The sequence below is a fragment of the Schistocerca serialis genome, chromosome 2, assembly GCF_023864345.2.
Source record: "Schistocerca serialis cubense isolate TAMUIC-IGC-003099 chromosome 2, iqSchSeri2.2, whole genome shotgun sequence".
NCBI lineage: Eukaryota > Metazoa > Arthropoda > Insecta > Orthoptera > Acrididae > Schistocerca > Schistocerca serialis.
In genome coordinates, this window is record NC_064639.1 from 466,874,680 (window position 1) to 466,893,880 (window position 19,201).

The following is a 19,201-nucleotide window of genomic DNA, read 5'->3' on the forward strand; positions in this document are numbered from 1 at the left end:
CCACAAGAACTTTGTGGCCTTCTGCCACAGTATTTGATCTTGTTGCAGAGGCTGCCAGTGATTTCAGGGCTGCTTGGCTATCTAAACAAATGAAAATGCTAAGACCTCTGTAGCACGTCTGCAAATTCACCTCCACGCACACCTTGATAGCAGATATTTCTGCTTGAAACACAGTGCCATCTTCCCTGGAGAAATTGCGCTCTCCAACCTTGGCTGCACTCTGTATATCCCGGCCCCAACACCTTGGTCTGTTTTCAAACCGTCAGGGAACCAGACTATGTCTCCAGTACGGGGTCGAAATTTGTTCTCCCAGAGCTCTCTACTTCCAATTACTAAATTGAAAGGCTCATTGAAGTAGCTGAGAGTTGTTATATAGTCGGCCGATATTTCCCCAACCATTCCTATGTCGGCCTCACTCAGTATTTTAGTGAGAGATCCTGGATACCCCAATGAGTTCCAGTTTTTGCCAGTCTTTAACCTGTGGGCTCCAGCTGCTGCCTCCATCTTTATCCACAGGTGTAATGGGGGCATGTCCCACATGGTTCCCATTCCAGCAGTGGGTGTCATGCTAATTCTGCCTGTAATGGCTAAGCAGGCCAATCTCTGCACCTTAGCAAGCTCCTTAGCAGCTACCTGCTGTTTTACATTTTTCCACCACACTGTAGCCCAATAAGTGATCAGAGGCTTTACTATCATGGTGTATATCCAGTACATACTCTTGAGGCTTAAGCCCCAGTTTTTACCACAAGCTCTCATGGCACTCATTAGAGTACCTTTCGTCTTGGAACAGGTGCTCCTTACATGAAGGGTCCACGATAGTTTCTCATCCATGGTTACCCCTAGATATTTTTGGTATCCCCTTCACTGGTTTCATTGAGAAACTTGAGATTCCAACATGTGTGTTCCATCTTCCTCCTAGTAAATTGTACTACAACAGTCTTCTTAGGACTGACCCCTAGATCCTGTTTCCTGCACCAATTTTGCACAATGTTCAGTACTCCATGTGCCATAGTTCTGACTGTACTTGAAAATTTGCGAAGTATTACTATGACAAGATTGCCTGCATATTCCTGGCAAAACTACTGTCTAGAGTTTAATTCTACAATGAGTTCATTCACCACGAGGTTCCACAGTAGAGGGGACAGGACCACTCCATGTGGACTGCCTCTGGTGGTGTTGATTACCATTTTTTCTTGCATCATGGTGGCTTCTACCTTTCTACCACTAAGTATGGCTCCAATCCACCTGCAAATGGTGGTCTCCAAGCAATGCATCTGTGTTGTTACCTTAACCATGGATTCGAAGGTCGTGTTGCTAAAAGCCCCTCGATGTCCAAGAAGATGCAGAAGGCTATTTCCTGAAAGTGTAGTGCTTTCTCCACATTCCCAACAAGTTGGTGGAGTGCAGTTTCACATGATTTTCCTGGTTGGTATGCATGATGGTTTGTGTGTAGAGGGACCCTAGTTGACCTCCTCTCTCTAACATGCACATTGAGCAGTTTTTCTAATTTTTTAAGAAGAAAGGAGGACAAATTGATTGGTCTCATATCCTTGGCATTGGTATGATTAGTTATCCCTGGCTTTGGAATGAAGAAAACTTCCACTGCCCTCCAGACGCTAGGAATGATTCCTGCTGCTGGTCTAACCCTAAATAACCTGCATAGGAATCTTACTGAGTTCACTCCTGCTTATTGCAGGAGTGCTGGAAAAATTCTGTCTGGGCCAGGTGACTTGAACAGTTGGAATGTTCCCACTGCCCATTGGATTTTACTATGGTCACCACATTCTCTGGCAGATTCCCAGTTCTCCCTTCGAATACCTGAAAACCAATATCTCACGGGGATCTCGTCTTGGTCTATGTTGTCTGTCAGAGTACATTGAGGAAAATGAGTCTTGAGTAATAGTTCCAGTATTTCATGTGCTGTCCTTGTATACTCCCCATCATCTTTCCTTAAAGTTCCTCCTGGATTAATTGGTATCCTAGTGAGGATTTTGTGGTGTCTGGTCTGAACAGCTGTACCCTCTACCTACTCGCAGAATACCTTCTAGGACACTTGCTTTGCTTGCTTACTTGCAAGATTGTATTTGACAAGGGCCCCCCCAATATCCTGCCCATGGTCCCCTTCTCGCGATGTTAGACAGTCTTCGTACCTATTTCCTCTGTGATTCCAGGTTTTTGTTCCACCAAGATACATACCTATTCGTGCACTTCTTGGTGATGGTATGAGGTCAGGATGGCAGACGTCACTGCCACTGCTACCTCCTCAGACTCTACTGGACTCCTTATTGAAATACTGACTTCTGATAGGCTTGAGTCAAGGTCCCTCCTATATGCCTCCCAGTCCATTTTCCTGGGATTCCTATGGGACATAGTCTGTCTAATGCCCATTTCAACCTCAAACTTAATATATATGTGGTCTGATGAGTATGGTTTTAAAGCCATATGCCATTGATTTGACATAACTACTCATCAAAGTGGAACCGAAGGTTATGTCAATTACCTCTTCCCTTCTTATATTATTAAATGTTTCTTATATTCCTAAATGTAGGTTCCTTGCCCCTATTGAGGATCTCTTAATTTATTAGCTAGAAAAAATTCTAGGTGGTACTCACCTGTACTGTTGGTGTCGATGCTGCCCCACACTAAGTTGTGGGCATTACCATCGCATCCAATCAATAGTTGGTCATCCTATTGTGCACAGGCTTCTGTCAGTCTCGTCACCTCCTGAGGAGGAGGAGGAGGAGGAGGAGCTCTGTCCTCGTAAGGAAGGTATGCCAAGGCCATTACAAACTCCCTCATGATAACCTTCCTCACGTTGCTGCATCCTGATGGTCACTAAGTCCCTAGAACAAAAGTCTGCCATCAGCATGGAGGGGATTCCATTTTTTACATAAATGCATGTTCTGGAGTTTCTTATATTTCCGCTAGGAAAACTAGCTTATCTCCAGTGCCGCCCAGACCCAAAACACCCCCTTTATATAAATATGGTTCCTGAATCAGGGCCATGTCCAGATTTATCTGCAGCACATTCAGTCTCTATCTTGCTGCCATTGTCACTTCTGATGTCTTTGATTACCCTGATGGCAACCTGCGAGAACCCCAAGAATAGTCTCAGGTCTTGTTCCTGCATTGCCTTCAGGGACTTCTCTCCAACTTCCACCACAATGGTTTGGCCATTTGGTGTAACCTTCCGGTTGATTGCTTTCCAGTCCTCTGTCAATACTTTCAGGTTTTCAGACCCTATTTTCTCAATCAGAGCCTCCAGAGAGGTATCCTTAAGGAGTTTTGGCACCCAGATTAATATATTTCTGGTCTTGAAGAGCTCAGCTGCTGTTTTTACCAGCAGCTTCGCATCCTCCCACAGTTATATTAGGGGCACCTTTTCCTGAAGCCAGTCCACTGTAATCCCCCCCCCCCCCCCACCCCCCCACCACCACCAAAGATAAGAGTACCATGATCCAGATAGACTCTCCTGAATTTGGGACGTGAAGCAGCATCCCCTGCACCCCCCCTCCCCCCCCCCCTCCAGTCTCCTCAGAGAGAGCCATCTGCACGAGCTGCTCCTGCTACAAGGTGATCTTGTCCAGTAGATAGCCTTGCAGGATAACCACCATCCTAAAAATGGAGACTGGGAGACTGCAGTACTATAGGTCTGTTTCCTATTTCTTGCTTCAGCTTTTTCTGGATGTACTTATCCTGAGAAGTGGGAGTCTTAGATTCCTCCCTTGTTCTAATACTGCCTGCCATTGATGTGGAAGGGGATTGTGGGAGGTCTTGGGCTTAAGCCCTTTGGGTTCCCTCCACTGTTGTTTAGGAAGCCACTCTTTTCCTTCCTTTAGCTTTTGTTCTCTAAGAAGTTTCCTCCTCTGAGCCCCCAGGTAAGTTTTTGGTCTTAATCTGATCCAATTTCTTAGTAACCATTCCCACTTCTGGAACAGGTCTGTCCCCCTGTTCAGCTGAGGGGATGTATTCAATCAGTTCCAACCCCCATGTTTGGATGTCTGAGGTCTCAACTTGCCCCTCAGTATTGCTGTCTTCTTTAGTGTCCATTTTGGTCCCACGAGAGTTGGGGAGCTAATGGGCCCATATCATGGAAACCCCAAGTAGTGCAAGGCTAATCACTCAGGGAGGTTGCTTGGTATCCCTGAGGCTCTATTCACGATACATTTCCCCATATGCCACGCACCCCTTGGCACAGATCTCATCACATTTTCGGTTGGGTATTGAAGAGTTGAGAAAGGACAAGGAATGGATGTGGGATGACAGGTTGGTGTGAGCCACACTTAGCCTGGTCCATCGGCCAAGACCTTACTGACCGAAGGTTCCCACAGACAGCATAGCTCTCGGCTTCATGTGAACACACAAGCCTCTCCACCCACACGGACTGTGCTGCTTCAAGGTGGTGTCCCCCAGAGAGGTCTACCTACCTTAGTGTACTTAAATCTGTTTCCATTTTTGCATAGCAGAAAAGAAAGTACAGGTGATTATTCAGGTTCCTGTGATGAACTGCATGATGAAATAGTTCACGGGTGAATGGCCACAGGTTAGTGTTGGTGTGCTGATGAATTGGCCACTTGGGGCTTATGTATTGCTTTCATCTCTCCCCCCGCTACCTCCAACCTCACATTCTATCTGCTGTCTGCACCTGGCATCTCCTCCTTAATCAGGCTAATTCAGGATTCCCAGGTCTTACTAAGGATGTATCACAGTTGATTAGCAGTGCCCTTTCTCAAATATAGATAGGTTTTTTAATGACACATTCCCAAAAGTTAGAAGACTACCTCAGAATCTTAGTATCATTGTATCCATTCTGTGGACTGCCGAATGGTAATGCTTAGCAACTGCCTATTGTTAAGCTGCTGCAATCCAGTGCACTTTTGATGTTATTGGCAACAATCTTAAAGAGTACCACCGTCTGATGTACATGTGTGCTGCAACATTGGCAAGGCTCTTGATAGACCCTAGATTTCTTTAATCGATGGTTGTGTTTAACATTACCAAGCAATGCCAGTATATCTACTGGTGGGTGGAAGACCATCTTCACTTTGTGTCTCTGGAGAATATATACCACCTTTCTGGATAATGTACCCCAAAAGGAAAAAATGCAATGGCCACAACTAGGGATTCTTGTAAAGTCATTCCAGTAAAAAGAGAGAGAATGTCAAAAGTCACAGGGAAGTCAGTATCCTTAAACTCAAAAGTGGTTAAGGTGTCCCGAAAAATCCATGTACTTGCGAATGTGACGTGAACTCTTCATGATGTAAGGGGTACACTAATTCTTCAGGTACTTAGTGAATGTGTAAATGGGGCACCAATTATGCTAACAGTGGGGCACAAAGGCACCCCATCTTTGCGAATTTTCAGCAGTCCATAAAGTCTTGGTGGAGCTGATGCAGTCGGTCGTAGCTTCTTAACAACCTCCTCTGGCAAGCCAAATTCTTCGAGAAGCGCCTTGGTCTGCCTCTCCACCCTCATGGTAAAATAAATATCGGTCTTTCAGTACACACTGTCTACTTGAAGTCATGGTGAGATAGGACCACAATTGTGTTGCATTTATCTACTGGTAAGACAGCAATACCTGGATGTTCTCTTAGATTCCGTATGGTGCCTTCTACCAGCTAGACCGAGTGAGATGGCACAGTGGTTAGTGCACTGGACTCACATTCGTCTGGCCATTGTGATTTAGGTTTTCTGTGTTTCCCTTAATCGCTTTAGGCAAATGCCAGGGTAGTTCCTTTGATAGGGCAAGCCTGATTTCCTTCCCCTTCTTTCCTTAATCTGACCTCGTTGTTGGTGGGACTTCAAACACTAATCACTTCCTCCTCCCCCTCGTGTACCTGCTAGAGATGTTCTTTTTAGTAGGTCTTGTTTGCGTGAGAGCATGACAGGTTTCATGACATACGTGTTCACAGGTTTCGTGACATACGTGTTCAGGTGGAAGTGTTGCAGCTGCCTGTTGTTCCACTGTCTTGATTAAGCCTGTGATAGGAGTGGATTTAGGAGTGGGTGCAAAATTGAGTTCTTACTTAAGAACCAAAATCCCATCCTCATCCAGTTGCTTGGTCCTGAGGTTGGTGATAGTCTTGCATGGAGCACCTGAAGGTTATATGTCTGATACATGTTCTTTCATCTTTCTGTATGTGATGGTATAAAGAAGTGTGGACAGCACGTCGGGCCACTGCTTGCACCGGAAGAGTAAGCACACTGACTTATACCCGCAAGCAGACACCTGCCACCACCAGGTCCAGAGGAATGGCGTGCTCGAAGCATTGGTACATAGGGTTTACACTCTCTCTGAAAAATGTAAGCATGAACCAAGAACGTGAACGTCTGAGGATGGTGTTCCGCAAGATCAGCTGCAGGGAGTAGCAAATTCAGAGTCTCCTACATCTTATATCCACTGTACAACAAGCAGAAACAGAAGAGGGACTTCAGGAAGATGCTGCCACTGCATTTATTCCTTTTTGCAGTCCATTATCTGGAAAGGTAGGACATATTACCTGGAAAAACCAAGTGTAGATGGACTTCCGTCTACCAGCTAAAACACAGGCACTGCTTTGTAGTATCAAAAATGACATCGGATTACGGAAATCCAGGTTACATAAGACACCCTGCCAGTGTGGCAATACGAATATAGGTCAGCCAGTGCATATTGCCAAAGATAATTGCTGAGAACACCAAACCAAAGTGAAGCAGCCAAATAAGTTAGCAATTGTGGAACATTCCCTTTTGGAAGTACATGGAATGGGTTATAACAACACAGAGGTTTTGACACAGGTGTCTAACTTCTGGTCATTTGTCATTAAAGACTCTGTCAAGATTCAAGGAAGAGAAACACCGATCATTTTTTTATGATGGCAACATCCTTAGTAAGGCCTAGAAACCTGGAATTATCTGATTAAACAAAAAACTGACTTCAAGGGCAAGTGGAGAGACAAGCATAAGTGCTGCTAGCCCATGTATCTGGCACAAGAACCTAGAACAGTGCAGTGTGTCAGTAGGAAGAGTGGTGGTAGAACATCAGATCGGAGGGAGGGGGCAAGAGAGAACAGCACCTCACTGGTCACCAAGAAGTCAGCTTATTAGTGCACCTGATAATGGTGATGTGGTCATTTTTGAAAATATGGTGTCCATTGGACACTGCCATTCACCCGTTCACCAGTGCAGCATTTCGTCAAGAAAGGACAGACGATCCAGCATTTTCTTCACATACATTCCGCTACAGGAAAAGAGGAAGGAGATACTGTACAGCTTAGTACTATGGCACATACAAAATCAGAAAAATAAGGCCACAAATGAGGCAGTAAATAATACCCCAACAAGGTGCTACCTACAAGGAAGTTTCTCACTGTAGAGGAACGTGATTGATCGCCAACCGAATTAACCTCGGCGGGAGGTAAGGTAAAAGTAACAGGAAACTGCAAATGGGTATGCCAAAATCTGTTGTCATTCTTCCCTCCAGCCGTTGAGTTGAGCTATAGTAGCATTACTTTATGATTTATTTCATGGGTTCGCAGAGAGCCAGAATCAACTAAACTGTGTGTGTGTGTGTGTGTGTGTGTGTGTGTGTGTGTGTGTGTGTGTGTGTGTGTGTGTGTGTGAGAGAGAGAGAGAGAGAGAGAGAGAGAGAGAGAGAAATACTGGAATGATTTTCTTATAAGAATGTTATTATAATGCTCCTAATAAACTTACCTTTGAGTGCCCAAAACCAAGAAGTTCTGGTTTCAGGAATGGTCACGGTGGATGGAAAGGTTTAGAAAAAGGATTAACCCATTAATGTTGAGCTTAGTGCAATTTCAACAAAGTTGTGGGACTGAATGTGATGATATAGAAAGGGTTCTTGTAGATGGCTCTGAAGAGAGGTGTCAGATGATTATGTGTGAACCAAAGTGCAGTAACAGTAATTGTAGACAGATCAGTCGTCATTGCAGAGAAAATCAATCACAGCAGGAACTTGTTGTTGAAAAGTTCATCCCCACCAATTTTGGAGTATCAGTTGCCTCATCTATTAATGAACTTACAGGAAAAGTCTAAAAAACCGTGATGAATATAGTGACATACTGATGAAGAATACAAAATCTGTGTCATATTTGTAACTTCAGTTGACTATCCTGAAAGAAACGTTAGCTGTATGTGATTTTGTATAAGCATATTTTTGCACATGTAATGGACACAGTGTGTCCAACCAAAACTGAAGATTTAGAAATGCCTGTCACATAACCCAAGTTAGCCTTGTCATTCTTTCATGTTGCATGGTAATGTAAACTGTAAAACTTACATGTATTTGACTGTTTAAAATAGGACCATACAGAGTTAGCTAACTACCCTGTGTTAATCTTTTCTCTTTACATAATATAGTGCCTGCCAATAGGAAGATACCTGCTGGATTAAAGTCTGCTGAGAAATAATACATTGTGTGTGTTACTTGCAACCACATTTACAAATAATACCTGTAGTTCTAGTGTAAGCTATTGCGTGTCTTGATATATGAGGCAGTGGCTGAGCTCTGTATCATGCTTCACAATGTATCATGCAGTTTTTGTATAGCCAATCATAGAATCTCATAACAGATGGTCCTGTTATAGGAAAGACATTTAAATGAAAGGTTTTGCTTAAGGAACACCACTAGGTGTTACTTAAAGGAATTAAAAAGTCATTATGCTGTATGTATCTCAACTGTCGTGAGTCCTGTTAAGAGGTATTAATTCATGTTATAACAAGAACAGTTTTACAGTTTGGGTTATGTGATAGGCATTTCTAAATCTTCAGTTTTGATTGGACACAGTGTCTCCATTACATATGCAAAAATATGCTTATACAGAGTCACATACAGCTAACATTTCTCTCAGGATAGTCAACTGAAGTTACAAGTATGACACAGATTTTGTGTTCTTCATCAGTATGTCACTATATTCATCACAATTTTAGACTTTTTCTCCAAGTTCATTAATAGATGAGGCAACTGATACTCCAAAAGTTGGTGGGGATGAACCTCACAAGTAGTTCCTGCTGTAATTTTCCTAATGTCACACATGTGATTCTCACATTATGATGGTTCACATTTCCATTTAAATGGAATGTTGCCTCATCACTAAACACTAAGCGTGGAAGAAAACTGTCATCCTCCATATTGCCATGAACGGAATTACAGAACTCCACACATGGTTGCTTGTACCCTCACAAAGAGCTCGCAGTAGCTGAATTTTGTATGGCCTTGTGTAAACGCTGGTGCAACACACGTTAGACAGATCTCAGGGGCATGTTGAGCTGTCGAGCTGCACGGCAAACAGATTTCTGCGGACTCTTTGTGAAAATATGGTAGATGCGTTCGACATCTGTGTCAGACACTCGGGGATGGACTTGCAATTTGCCTTCACACAAACAACCTGGAGGTAAGAAGGAAATGACAAGTATTTTGGACAGGTCAGGAAAACTGCTGGTGAATCCTGTTGATGCTTTGGGCAGGTGGAGGGAGTATTTTCAAGAGTTGCTCAATGTAGGTGAAAATACGATCAGTAATGTTTCAGATTTCGATGTACAATGGGAAAGGAATGATGATGGAAATAGGATCACACTTGAGGAAGTGGAGAAAATGGTCAATAGATTGCAGTGCAATAAAGCAGCTGGGGTGGATGAAATTAAGTTGGAACTCATCAAATACAGTGGAATGTCAGGTCTTAAATGGCTACACAGGATAATTGAAATGGCCTGGGAGTCGGGACAGGTTCCATCAGACTGGATGAAAGCAGTAATCACACCAATCTTTAAACATGGAAACAGAAAAGATTGTAACAACTACAGAGGTATCTCTTTGGTCAGTGTTGTGGGTGAAATCTTCTCAGGTATTGTTGAAAGAAAAGTGCAAGTATTAGTTGAGGACAAATTGGATGAAAATCAGTGTGGGTTTAGGCCTCTTAGAGGTTGTCAGGACCAGATCTTTAGCTTATGGCAAATAATGGAGAAGTGTTATGAGTGGAACAGGGAATTGTACCTATGTTTTATAGATCTAGGAAAGGCATATGACCGGGTCCTAGGAGGAAGTTATTGTCTGTGCTACGTGATTATGGAATAGGAGGCATACTTTTGCAAGCAATTAAAGGTCTTTACATAGATAGTCAGGCAGCAGTTAGAGTTGACGGTAAATTGAGTCCATGGTTCAGAGTAGATTCAGGAGTAAGACAAGGCTGCAACCAGTCTCCACTGCTGTTCATATTATTTATGGATCATATGTTAAAAACAATAGACTGGCTGGGTGAGATTAAGATATGTGAATACAAAATAAGCAGTCTCGCATGTGCGGATGACTTGGTTGTGATGGCAGATTCGATTGAAAGTTTGCAAAGTAATATTTCAGAGCTAGATCAGAAATGTAAGGACTATGGTATGAAGATTAGCATCTCCAAAACAAAAGTAATGTCAGTTGGAAAGAGATATAAACAGATTGAGTGCCAAATAGGAGGAATAAAGCTAGAACAGGTGGATGGTTTCAAGTACTTAGGATGCATATTCTCACAGGATGGCAACATAGTGAAAGAACTGGAAGCGAAGTGTAGCAAAGCTAATGCAGTGAGCACTAAGCTACGATCTACCCTCTTCTACAAGAAGGAAGTCAGTACCAAGACTAAGTTCTCTGTGCACCGTTCAATCTTTCGACCAACTTTGTTGTATGGGAGCGAAAGCTGGGTGGATTCAGGTTACCTTATCAATAAGGTTGAGGTTACGGATATGAAAGTAGCTAGGATGATTGCAGGTACTAGTAGATGGGATCAATGGCAGGAGGGTGTGCACAATGAGGGAATCAGAGAAAAACTGAGAATGAACTCTATAGATGTAGCAGTCAGGGCGAACAGGCTTAGATGGTGGGGTCATGTTACACGCATGGGAGAAGCAAGGTTACCCAAGAGACTCATGGGTTCAGCAGTAGAGGGTAGGAGGAGTCGGAGTAGACCAAGGAGAAAGTACCTGGATTCGGTTAAGAATTATTTTGAAGTAATAGGCTTAACATCAGAAGAGGCACCATGTTAGCACTGAATAGGGGATCATGGAGGAATTTTATAAGGGAGACTATGCTCTAGACTGAATGCTGAAAGGCATAATCAGTCTTAAATGATGATGATGATGATGATGATGATGATGACAAACAACCTGTTTCTCGAAATTTTTCATACCATCGCTAATGCTCTGTGCTGTAGGAGGATTCACACCATACCTAGTATGAAAGTCACGCTGAACTGTTATTACTGACCTGCACTGCGCAAAATGTAGAACATAAAACACGTTCTGTTGTCCCAACACCATTTTTACTAGAATTGAAGCAGACGCAGATTGCTGCTAACTAGCAGGAACTATGCAAAAACTCGAGAGTTTATTCTTTCCAACAGTACGTTGTTCATGCACATATCTCAAATAACATAATAGTTACGATTTCTTTAGATTGGATGATTCTTTTTGGTACGCCCTGTATATGCTCTGCTGTACGCTTAATTGATCTTGACTGCAGTAGACAGTGTACCTCCACACCATTCCCTGAGATATGACAGCATGATAACGATTAATGAAAGTTAGTAAGCATTGGTATTCATAAAGATCAAAGATGATAATTTCCTTAAGATCTTGGGGGGAGGGGGGGGGGGGAGAATCCTTAGCTATAAAATAATTTTTCTGTTAAAGGACTGTATACTCTTGAATACCTGTTACAAGTGATTTTGTGTTTGCTGTTATATAATATCAAAATTTGGTCTGTGTAAGATGCTTTTCATACACTTCATGGTTTCAGTAAGTAACTGGAGTAGTTGTCATGTGCACTTTATCATATTTTGAAATAATTGCTTTTATAGTGTGTTCTTTTCTAGTTGTAACAATACTGGCACTAATAATGTAAGTAATCCATATGTCATGCTTGGCAGAAAGGTGCTGCTGTTCATCTTGCTCGACACTGCCCTGATGCACAATCTGAACGCATTTATTCAAATTGGTTGTGGTGGATACTGCAGGGGATTCCATTCAACCACTTGGTAACTTGATTAACTGTTTAATGCTCTTTATTGAACTAAATGTCACTATTGAATTAGAAACTGCAATTAAAAATATTACTCTCAAACACTCTTGTAATAGTTATCAGTCTGTAAACTCATTATCTTCCATTTATCTATGTACTTTTTTTAAAATTTAATTTTAGGTGCGTGTAATGGATTGTTTCTTAAATGAAGGTATTAAAGTGCTGTACCGTGTGGCAATGGCTCTTCTGCTGCTTTTCTACAAATACTCTGCTCCTCAAAACTCTGAGTGGATGAATCAGATACTGAAGCATGGAATTGAAACAGCATTTATGAATTTCTGCAAGCACATACCGGTACAGTAATTTTTCTTGTATCTAAATGATTCTTTGTTTTCCGTTTGATCATCATCTTTCAGTAGTAAATTTCTGATAAGAGGTAGCATTTGATGAGCAAAATGTCTTTAAGTTAAAAGATCAAGGGAAGCAAGTGTTCATTCCTCAGTTGAACTGTTCCTTAAATAACTTGTTGGATTGACAGTTGCTTTCTATCGGAGTATAGCATTAAAAGTGAAATATAAGGTATTTGGAAATTCCGATTACAACCTTCTAGGACTTAAAGAGGGGAGTGAGTACATAATATTTTGAAAAGCGACCCAAGTCTGGAAACATACTGTTTCTGTGTGCTGCAGCTGTTTGAAAACATGTTTGCTGGGTGGTCACGGTTGGCGTGGCGGAGGGAGGGGATCATTCACATCAGATTGGCTGGTGTTGGTTGACATCTATCCTCCCTCTCTGACCTATTTTGAGCCTCATTGACGCGTCTGTGAGTGTTACTGTGTTGAGTACACATTTCCAGAATACACCGAAATGATCCTTCTGAATGGCGAAGCTCGCGGTAATGGGAGAGCTGCTCATTACCTTTATCAATATCATTCTCCACAACATTCACCTCCATTGCGTACACTTTTCGCCACAGTTTCACAATGGCTTCAAGAAAGGGTACCTTCACAGTCAGCAGGCACGATTGTATTGCTCCAAGGAGACGCTGAATCACGCCTAATCAGTTACTCCTAAAAGTTGTCACATTACCAGCATGTTTTCACATGCTTGTAGCACAGAAACTGTATGTTTCTGAACCTAGATTCTAGTTCAGAATATTACCTATTCATTCCTCTATACAAGTCCTTTAAGCCTGTAACAGGAATTGTGAACATCCTGCGTTCGAAACTAAGTAATTCATTGTAACAGTGATAGGAATCAGACCATTTAATTTTGGGCGTGCAGCCGTGCAAATAAAATTTCTTCCACTGATATTTCAACCGCATATCATTCAGCCATCCTCAGAGCGACTCACAAGATTGACAACAAGGTGCCAAGCGCAGCCTTATATGCTCCACTGGGGCAGTGTGCACCTGCGAGTCACAGGCGCTGGTCAGCAGCAAAGAGATACGCTTACACAAGAGCTGCCTGTGGCGAAGGCGTACAGACATTCGATTTGCTTATCAATGAATGTTCAGCGGAGATGACACCATGATGACTTCCTGCAGTTTAATTATCCTAAGAGCTGGATTCCATGCTTTGACCAAATTAAAACCATTATCTCTATTTATTAAATTTTTAGCTAATCTAATCTCTATAGCTTCCTTGAGATTGAATTAGCTAATAAGTTAATAAATAGAGATAACGGTTTTAATTTGAACAAAGCATGGAATCCAGCTCTTGCGCTAACTAAACTGCAGAGAAGTCATCATGGTGTGACCACTGCTGAACATTCATCGATAAACAAATCGAATGTCTGTACGTCTTCACCACAGGCGGCGCATATGTAAGCGTATCTCTTTGCTGCCGATTAGCATCTGGACTCGCAGGCGCATACTGCCACAGTGGAGCATATAAGGCCGCGCTTGGTACCTTGTCGTCAGTCTTGTGCCACACTCTGAGGATGGCCAGACAATATGCTGCCGAAATATCAGTGGAAGAAATTTTATTTGTGTGGCTGCATGCCCGAAATTTAATAGAATATTCATTACGCCGCAAAAAGTTGGAAGTGCACTTAGGAGTCACACATTTTATTTGTTGCAAGGAAAGCCAAAGGATTAGAAAATGGAGGGAAGTAAAATGAAGGAAAAGGGTATCGCAGGTATTCATAATTTCATGTTGGTTGCAAGAAAATGATGGATGCTGTAATTAGAGGAGACAGACATATGATGCTGCATTAAACAGACTGCATTTAGTACACGAGTATAATTTCGACTTTGACAGTAGCTATTGATGAAGGAGAAGAATTTAATCAGTGACCTGTGGAAGTAAAAATGGAAGAAATAGAACACGCTCAAAGAATGGATAAGAACAGTGGAACATGATAAAGGTGCATTGAGAAACAACCATCCTCAGAAAAGATATTTAAAACAAAGAAAGGCAGAGGGGGGAGGGGGCAGTGACAGTGAATCGTCAGTTTGTTTTGCCTTTTTATGGAAAAATATGCTGATTTCAGTGCCGCAAAGGGGGAAGTACTATGATAATGACAAGTGTCTCATTGCTTAAATATGCCATGTAATGTGATCTATATAGTGGAGTAGTTCATTCGGGACTGTTTGAATTAAAATTTCGAGAAGTTTTTGTTCTGTGTATACCATTCTATGTACATAACTTTTTACGGCGATGTAGTTTCATAATGCCCCAGGGGCAAAGTAACCTAATTGCTAGCTATGACGTAAACTGATTATTTCTAAACAAAACTGCAGCCTATGCACAAGAAAATGATGCCTTTCAACAAATAAGTGAAGAGTGATTTTCCTTGCAGTTACAATATATAACTTTAATGTAACTGCAAGTATTTTCACAATAGAACAATTTTACATCAATTCAAATAAAACTTTTTATAAGTTTATTGTTGTTTGAATCAGTGCAGTTCCATTATATTTTTGATCAGGGCAGAAATATTGGAACCATCTGTTAACCACGTGGTTTTATGACACTAGCTTTTATGTTATCACATCTGTTAGTTTCCCATCTCCCCCATGTTCGAGCCCAAGTCACATATAAAAAGAACAACAAAAAGCAGGGTTTCAGTAGAGCGTTGTCTTACATACTGTTCCATTCTTGAAAGAGAAAATTCCATTTACGATGTCATTCACCGGATCACAGTCCTTTCACAGCTTATCGTCAAACTGGAAAAGCACTTGTCCATAAAGAAGTATATTGGCACATTAGATATTGTCTTATATCAGCAGCAAAATCTGCTTGTGCCCCATGGTGCATGTATCTCATTCCCCAATCATGGTTGAAATTGTAGTTCCCTTGGATCCGGACTTAACCGAAAAGTTTACATTTCAAATACATTTGTGCCAACTAGGACAACACTTCAGTAGTGGCTTGTAATATCACAAATGTCTCGTTGACAGACCCATATTTACTGGAATGTTCTTGCTTCTATTGTTGTATACTTCCATCGTGGTCAACCCGCAAATTAGAATAGGAAGTTACATATTCTACAGTAACTAGATTTTTACCAGCATGATTCATTTAATGAACGTATTCTCTGTCGTAAATGGTGGCATAGTTAATTCTGCGAAATTATTTCTTCACATTCAGCGTTTAAATAGGGTCAGTTCATATAGTCAGCACTTACACATGCAAGTGCCATCTATGGCTTCTCATATTATAGTGTGACTTAGTTAGTTTCACATATAGATGATGTTATATAAAAGAATATGTGTGAAAAAAGTACTTTTATATTAATCACAGCTTTTTCTGTTTGTCTTACATAGGTGACTCCTGCAAAAATGTTAAGGACAGCATTTGGTGTTCGAGGGCTTAGTTCAGCATATATATCAAAAGTATTTTTGAAGACAGAAATGATTTTGAAAAGCAAATCTGTTCAGAGCAGTTCCCGCCAACTTGTGAGGTCACGTTCCAGTGAGAACTTGCCAACGAGTCAGTCTCAAGTTAATATTCAAATGATGTCCCATACGCTTACTATCAGAGAGGTAATTTTAGACATGAATGATGTATACTTTAACACTGTTAATATGGTAGTAATATTTCAATAGTTGTGTGTGTTCTGTGAAGAATGTAAATGGTATAAATTTATTTTGTAATTTCCATGTGCTATTCCTTTTCTCACGATGTTCCACTTATCATGGCAGGAGTAACTCCTATTTTTGATAATCAAAATAGAGCCAAACGCACCAGAATAAAAAAAAAAAAAAAAAACATAAATAAAATGAAGTTATATTGTGGCTGTTCTTATAACTTCGGTTGTGTTAATTTTTAATATATGATTTACCGTGATGAGGCCGACAAATGAGACAAAATCATATTGCTTTTTAACTTTAGGCATATTGGTTATGGCAGCTTTACCTTCTCTCCTTTACATCCACCTATTTAATGTTTGATAGGGATCCGTTTTTGTTCTTACAGTCTGTTAAACTATGTGCTATTGTTATTACATTTCGACAGTGCCTCCACTATTCTGGTATACAGATCTGACATTGAAAGAAATACTGCATTGTAATACCCATCTAAACAGTAAGAAAAATCATTAGTTAATATTATCTTGGTTATGTATCTATTGAACAAAGCTTCAATTTTCTTCATTCATGCAGTGGCAGAAAATTTAAATCTGGAGAAATTCTGAATATTTTACATTGTACATCTAGCATTACCACAAACTGTAAAACCATTTATAAATGATTTACAGATGTGTACTTACCATAAAGAAGACATGCTACATTGCAGACAGGCACAATTGAGACACATACACACACTTGTGTCTGTGTGCAACTTAACATGTCTTCTTTACAGTAAGTAGTAACCTGACTTTTCCTGCGTTGTTGATGCACAGATCTAATATGTGTGTCCATATGGAATTAAGTTATCTGACGTGAGCCCAGCTGTCTGACTACAGTCAAACAATAAACTACCTGACCATAGTAGCGTTGAAAGTGAAACAAGAATTTGTATTAACCAGGAGAACTGGTATTTTTCTCTACATCCTTAAATGATTTTATCTTTAGTACACATTTTATAAGACAGTTTCTATTCTTTGGTTGCTTAGCAAGTTTAACAAGAGTGATGATGCATGGGTCAGATTAGTTGCAATGATTCCACCATACTTAAAAGTACACAGTAAGAGTACAAAACAACTCGGCTAAATCTCAACAAGTTTTCCTCAATCATCTTAAGTTTATAACAATGTAAAGTAAGGGAAAGGCAATTGCTCACATGCAGTAGATCAATGTGTGGAGCACAGTAACACATAACAGAATTCATTCTAGCTTTCAAGCACTACGTCTCTCTCTAGCAATAGTACTCACATTCACATACACAACCACACAGAAACCCAAATGCACACTCCCTTGACCACGGCAAGACTGATTACAATAGCCAAAAAAAATTTTACTTTTTATCTGAAACTGTCATGAAAGCAGCCAATCTTTATGTTTCAGGCGTGCAGATAACAAAAATGTTAGTGAAAATGCAAGATTAGCTTTAATTTTTAAGTTATGATAGCTTTACATTATTTCCTAAATAAGCATATGCATGTATTTATCTTGGTGTTATCCCTCAGAGGGAGGTCGTTGAAAGCACAATCGTTTTGCCTGGCATTTGCAATTTTCTGCTTGTGATTCCCTGATTAGTGTCCAGCAGTAATTGGCTAACATTGATGCACTCCACTTTCCCTGGTATCTTATCTCCATGTCCAAAATTTGCTTTATGATAATTGGTTACAGTACCACAGTTGCCAGGAAAGAAGTCCAGGAAAGAACCTGAAATATAAATTTAAAGACATGTTGCAACCCAGTCTTTTGTAGCAATGCAGAAGATTTGCCACAAGATCCTTATAATTTTCTGCCCTCTTATTCCCTAGAAAGTTTGCTGACACTTGAACAAAGGGATCCCAAGCTAACTTTTCACCGCCTGTCTGGATGGTATTGAAATGCTTATCTGTGTACAGTTTCCATATCTCAGGTCCCATGAAAAAGCCCCTCTTTTATTTTTGTCTCACTAAGATGTGGAAATTTCTCTTGAAAATAGAGAAATGTTTCCCCAGTTTTGTCCATGGCCTTCATGAAGTTTTTCATTAGGCCCAATTTTATATGAAGAACAGGGAGAATAAAGTTCTTGGATTTGCCAGTGTAACATTGTGAGAGCCTGCTTCAAGTGATTGAAGTGTGGCCAGTCTTACTTTTTATAATGAAATACTTTGGCACAGTTATCCCAGAGGCACAAGAGGCAACAGAATTTGGAGGTGCCATGTTGTATCCTAAGTAATATGCCTATGACTATCAAATTCCTTGAAATCTACCAATTAAACTTGGCATAGCTCAATCGCAATAACAGTTGTTTTATGTTATCATATGTTTTTTTTTTTTTCTTCAAGTAAGGTGCATACCCAATAAGAATGATGTTGCCATTATGCAGTAGCACATACTTGGACTGAATTTGGAGTCAATGAACAGCCTCACTGATAGCTATTATAGTCAATGCGCATAGCTGCCATTAGTCCCACTACAAAATACAAAGTTCTTTTCGTTTTAGAAAATGGTAGGAATGGGATGTGCAGTTACAGAATTCAGTCACATTACTGTCTTATCAAGACAATTCCACTGTTGTTGTAATCTTGATGCCAACAGTTCAGCTTTTCCTTTTGGTAATACCAGGTCTCTCACTAGGTCATTAAGTTTATGAATTTTTGTACACTCATTTTTAAACACAAAATAAGGGTCTTTTAACAGGGTGTATACAACCCGGGACAACCTGGAGATCCGGGAAAAGCCCGGGAATTTTTTCATCCGGCAGAAAATGAGTAAAAACCCGGAAATTTTGTAGAATCCCGGGAATTTTTCATTCTTTTAGTTTTCAGTTAAATTCTTGTAATTTTGACTGGTAAGAACCGATACTCTAACAAAGGACATTACTGTATCCTGCTAGTGCAGAACAATACTTCAACAATAAAACATTAACGAGATAAAAAAACAAAAATAACTTAAATTTCAAAGAAAATGCGCCATGTAGGATGACACACACATTGCTCACGCAAGCATTTGCCAACAGCAAAATGTGTCAGAGGCTTTAGGAAGACTATGCAATGCTTCATAACAACAGATTGCCTCCCATGAGCATGAAGTCACAACTGTTTACATTAGTCGTTTTAGCAGCTACGTGCGGGCCCGTGCGCATGCGCAGTAAAGTCGCGTT

General features: G+C 40.8%; 1 protein-coding gene across 5 annotated transcripts in view; it reads left to right on the top strand.

The window, feature by feature from the left end:
* LOC126457378 (GTPase-activating protein skywalker) overlaps positions 1–19,201 on the top strand; it is a 313,983-nt gene that overhangs the window by 235,434 nt on the left and 59,348 nt on the right. For all 5 annotated transcript variants that reach the window (XM_050093629.1, XM_050093631.1, XM_050093632.1 and 2 more), the window contains exons 6-8: positions 11,907–12,014; positions 12,179–12,352; positions 15,769–15,987. In XM_050093629.1, coding sequence (XP_049949586.1) covers positions 11,907–12,014; positions 12,179–12,352; positions 15,769–15,987 — 501 coding nt within the window. The remainder of the gene's footprint in view (positions 1–11,906; positions 12,015–12,178; positions 12,353–15,768; positions 15,988–19,201) is intronic.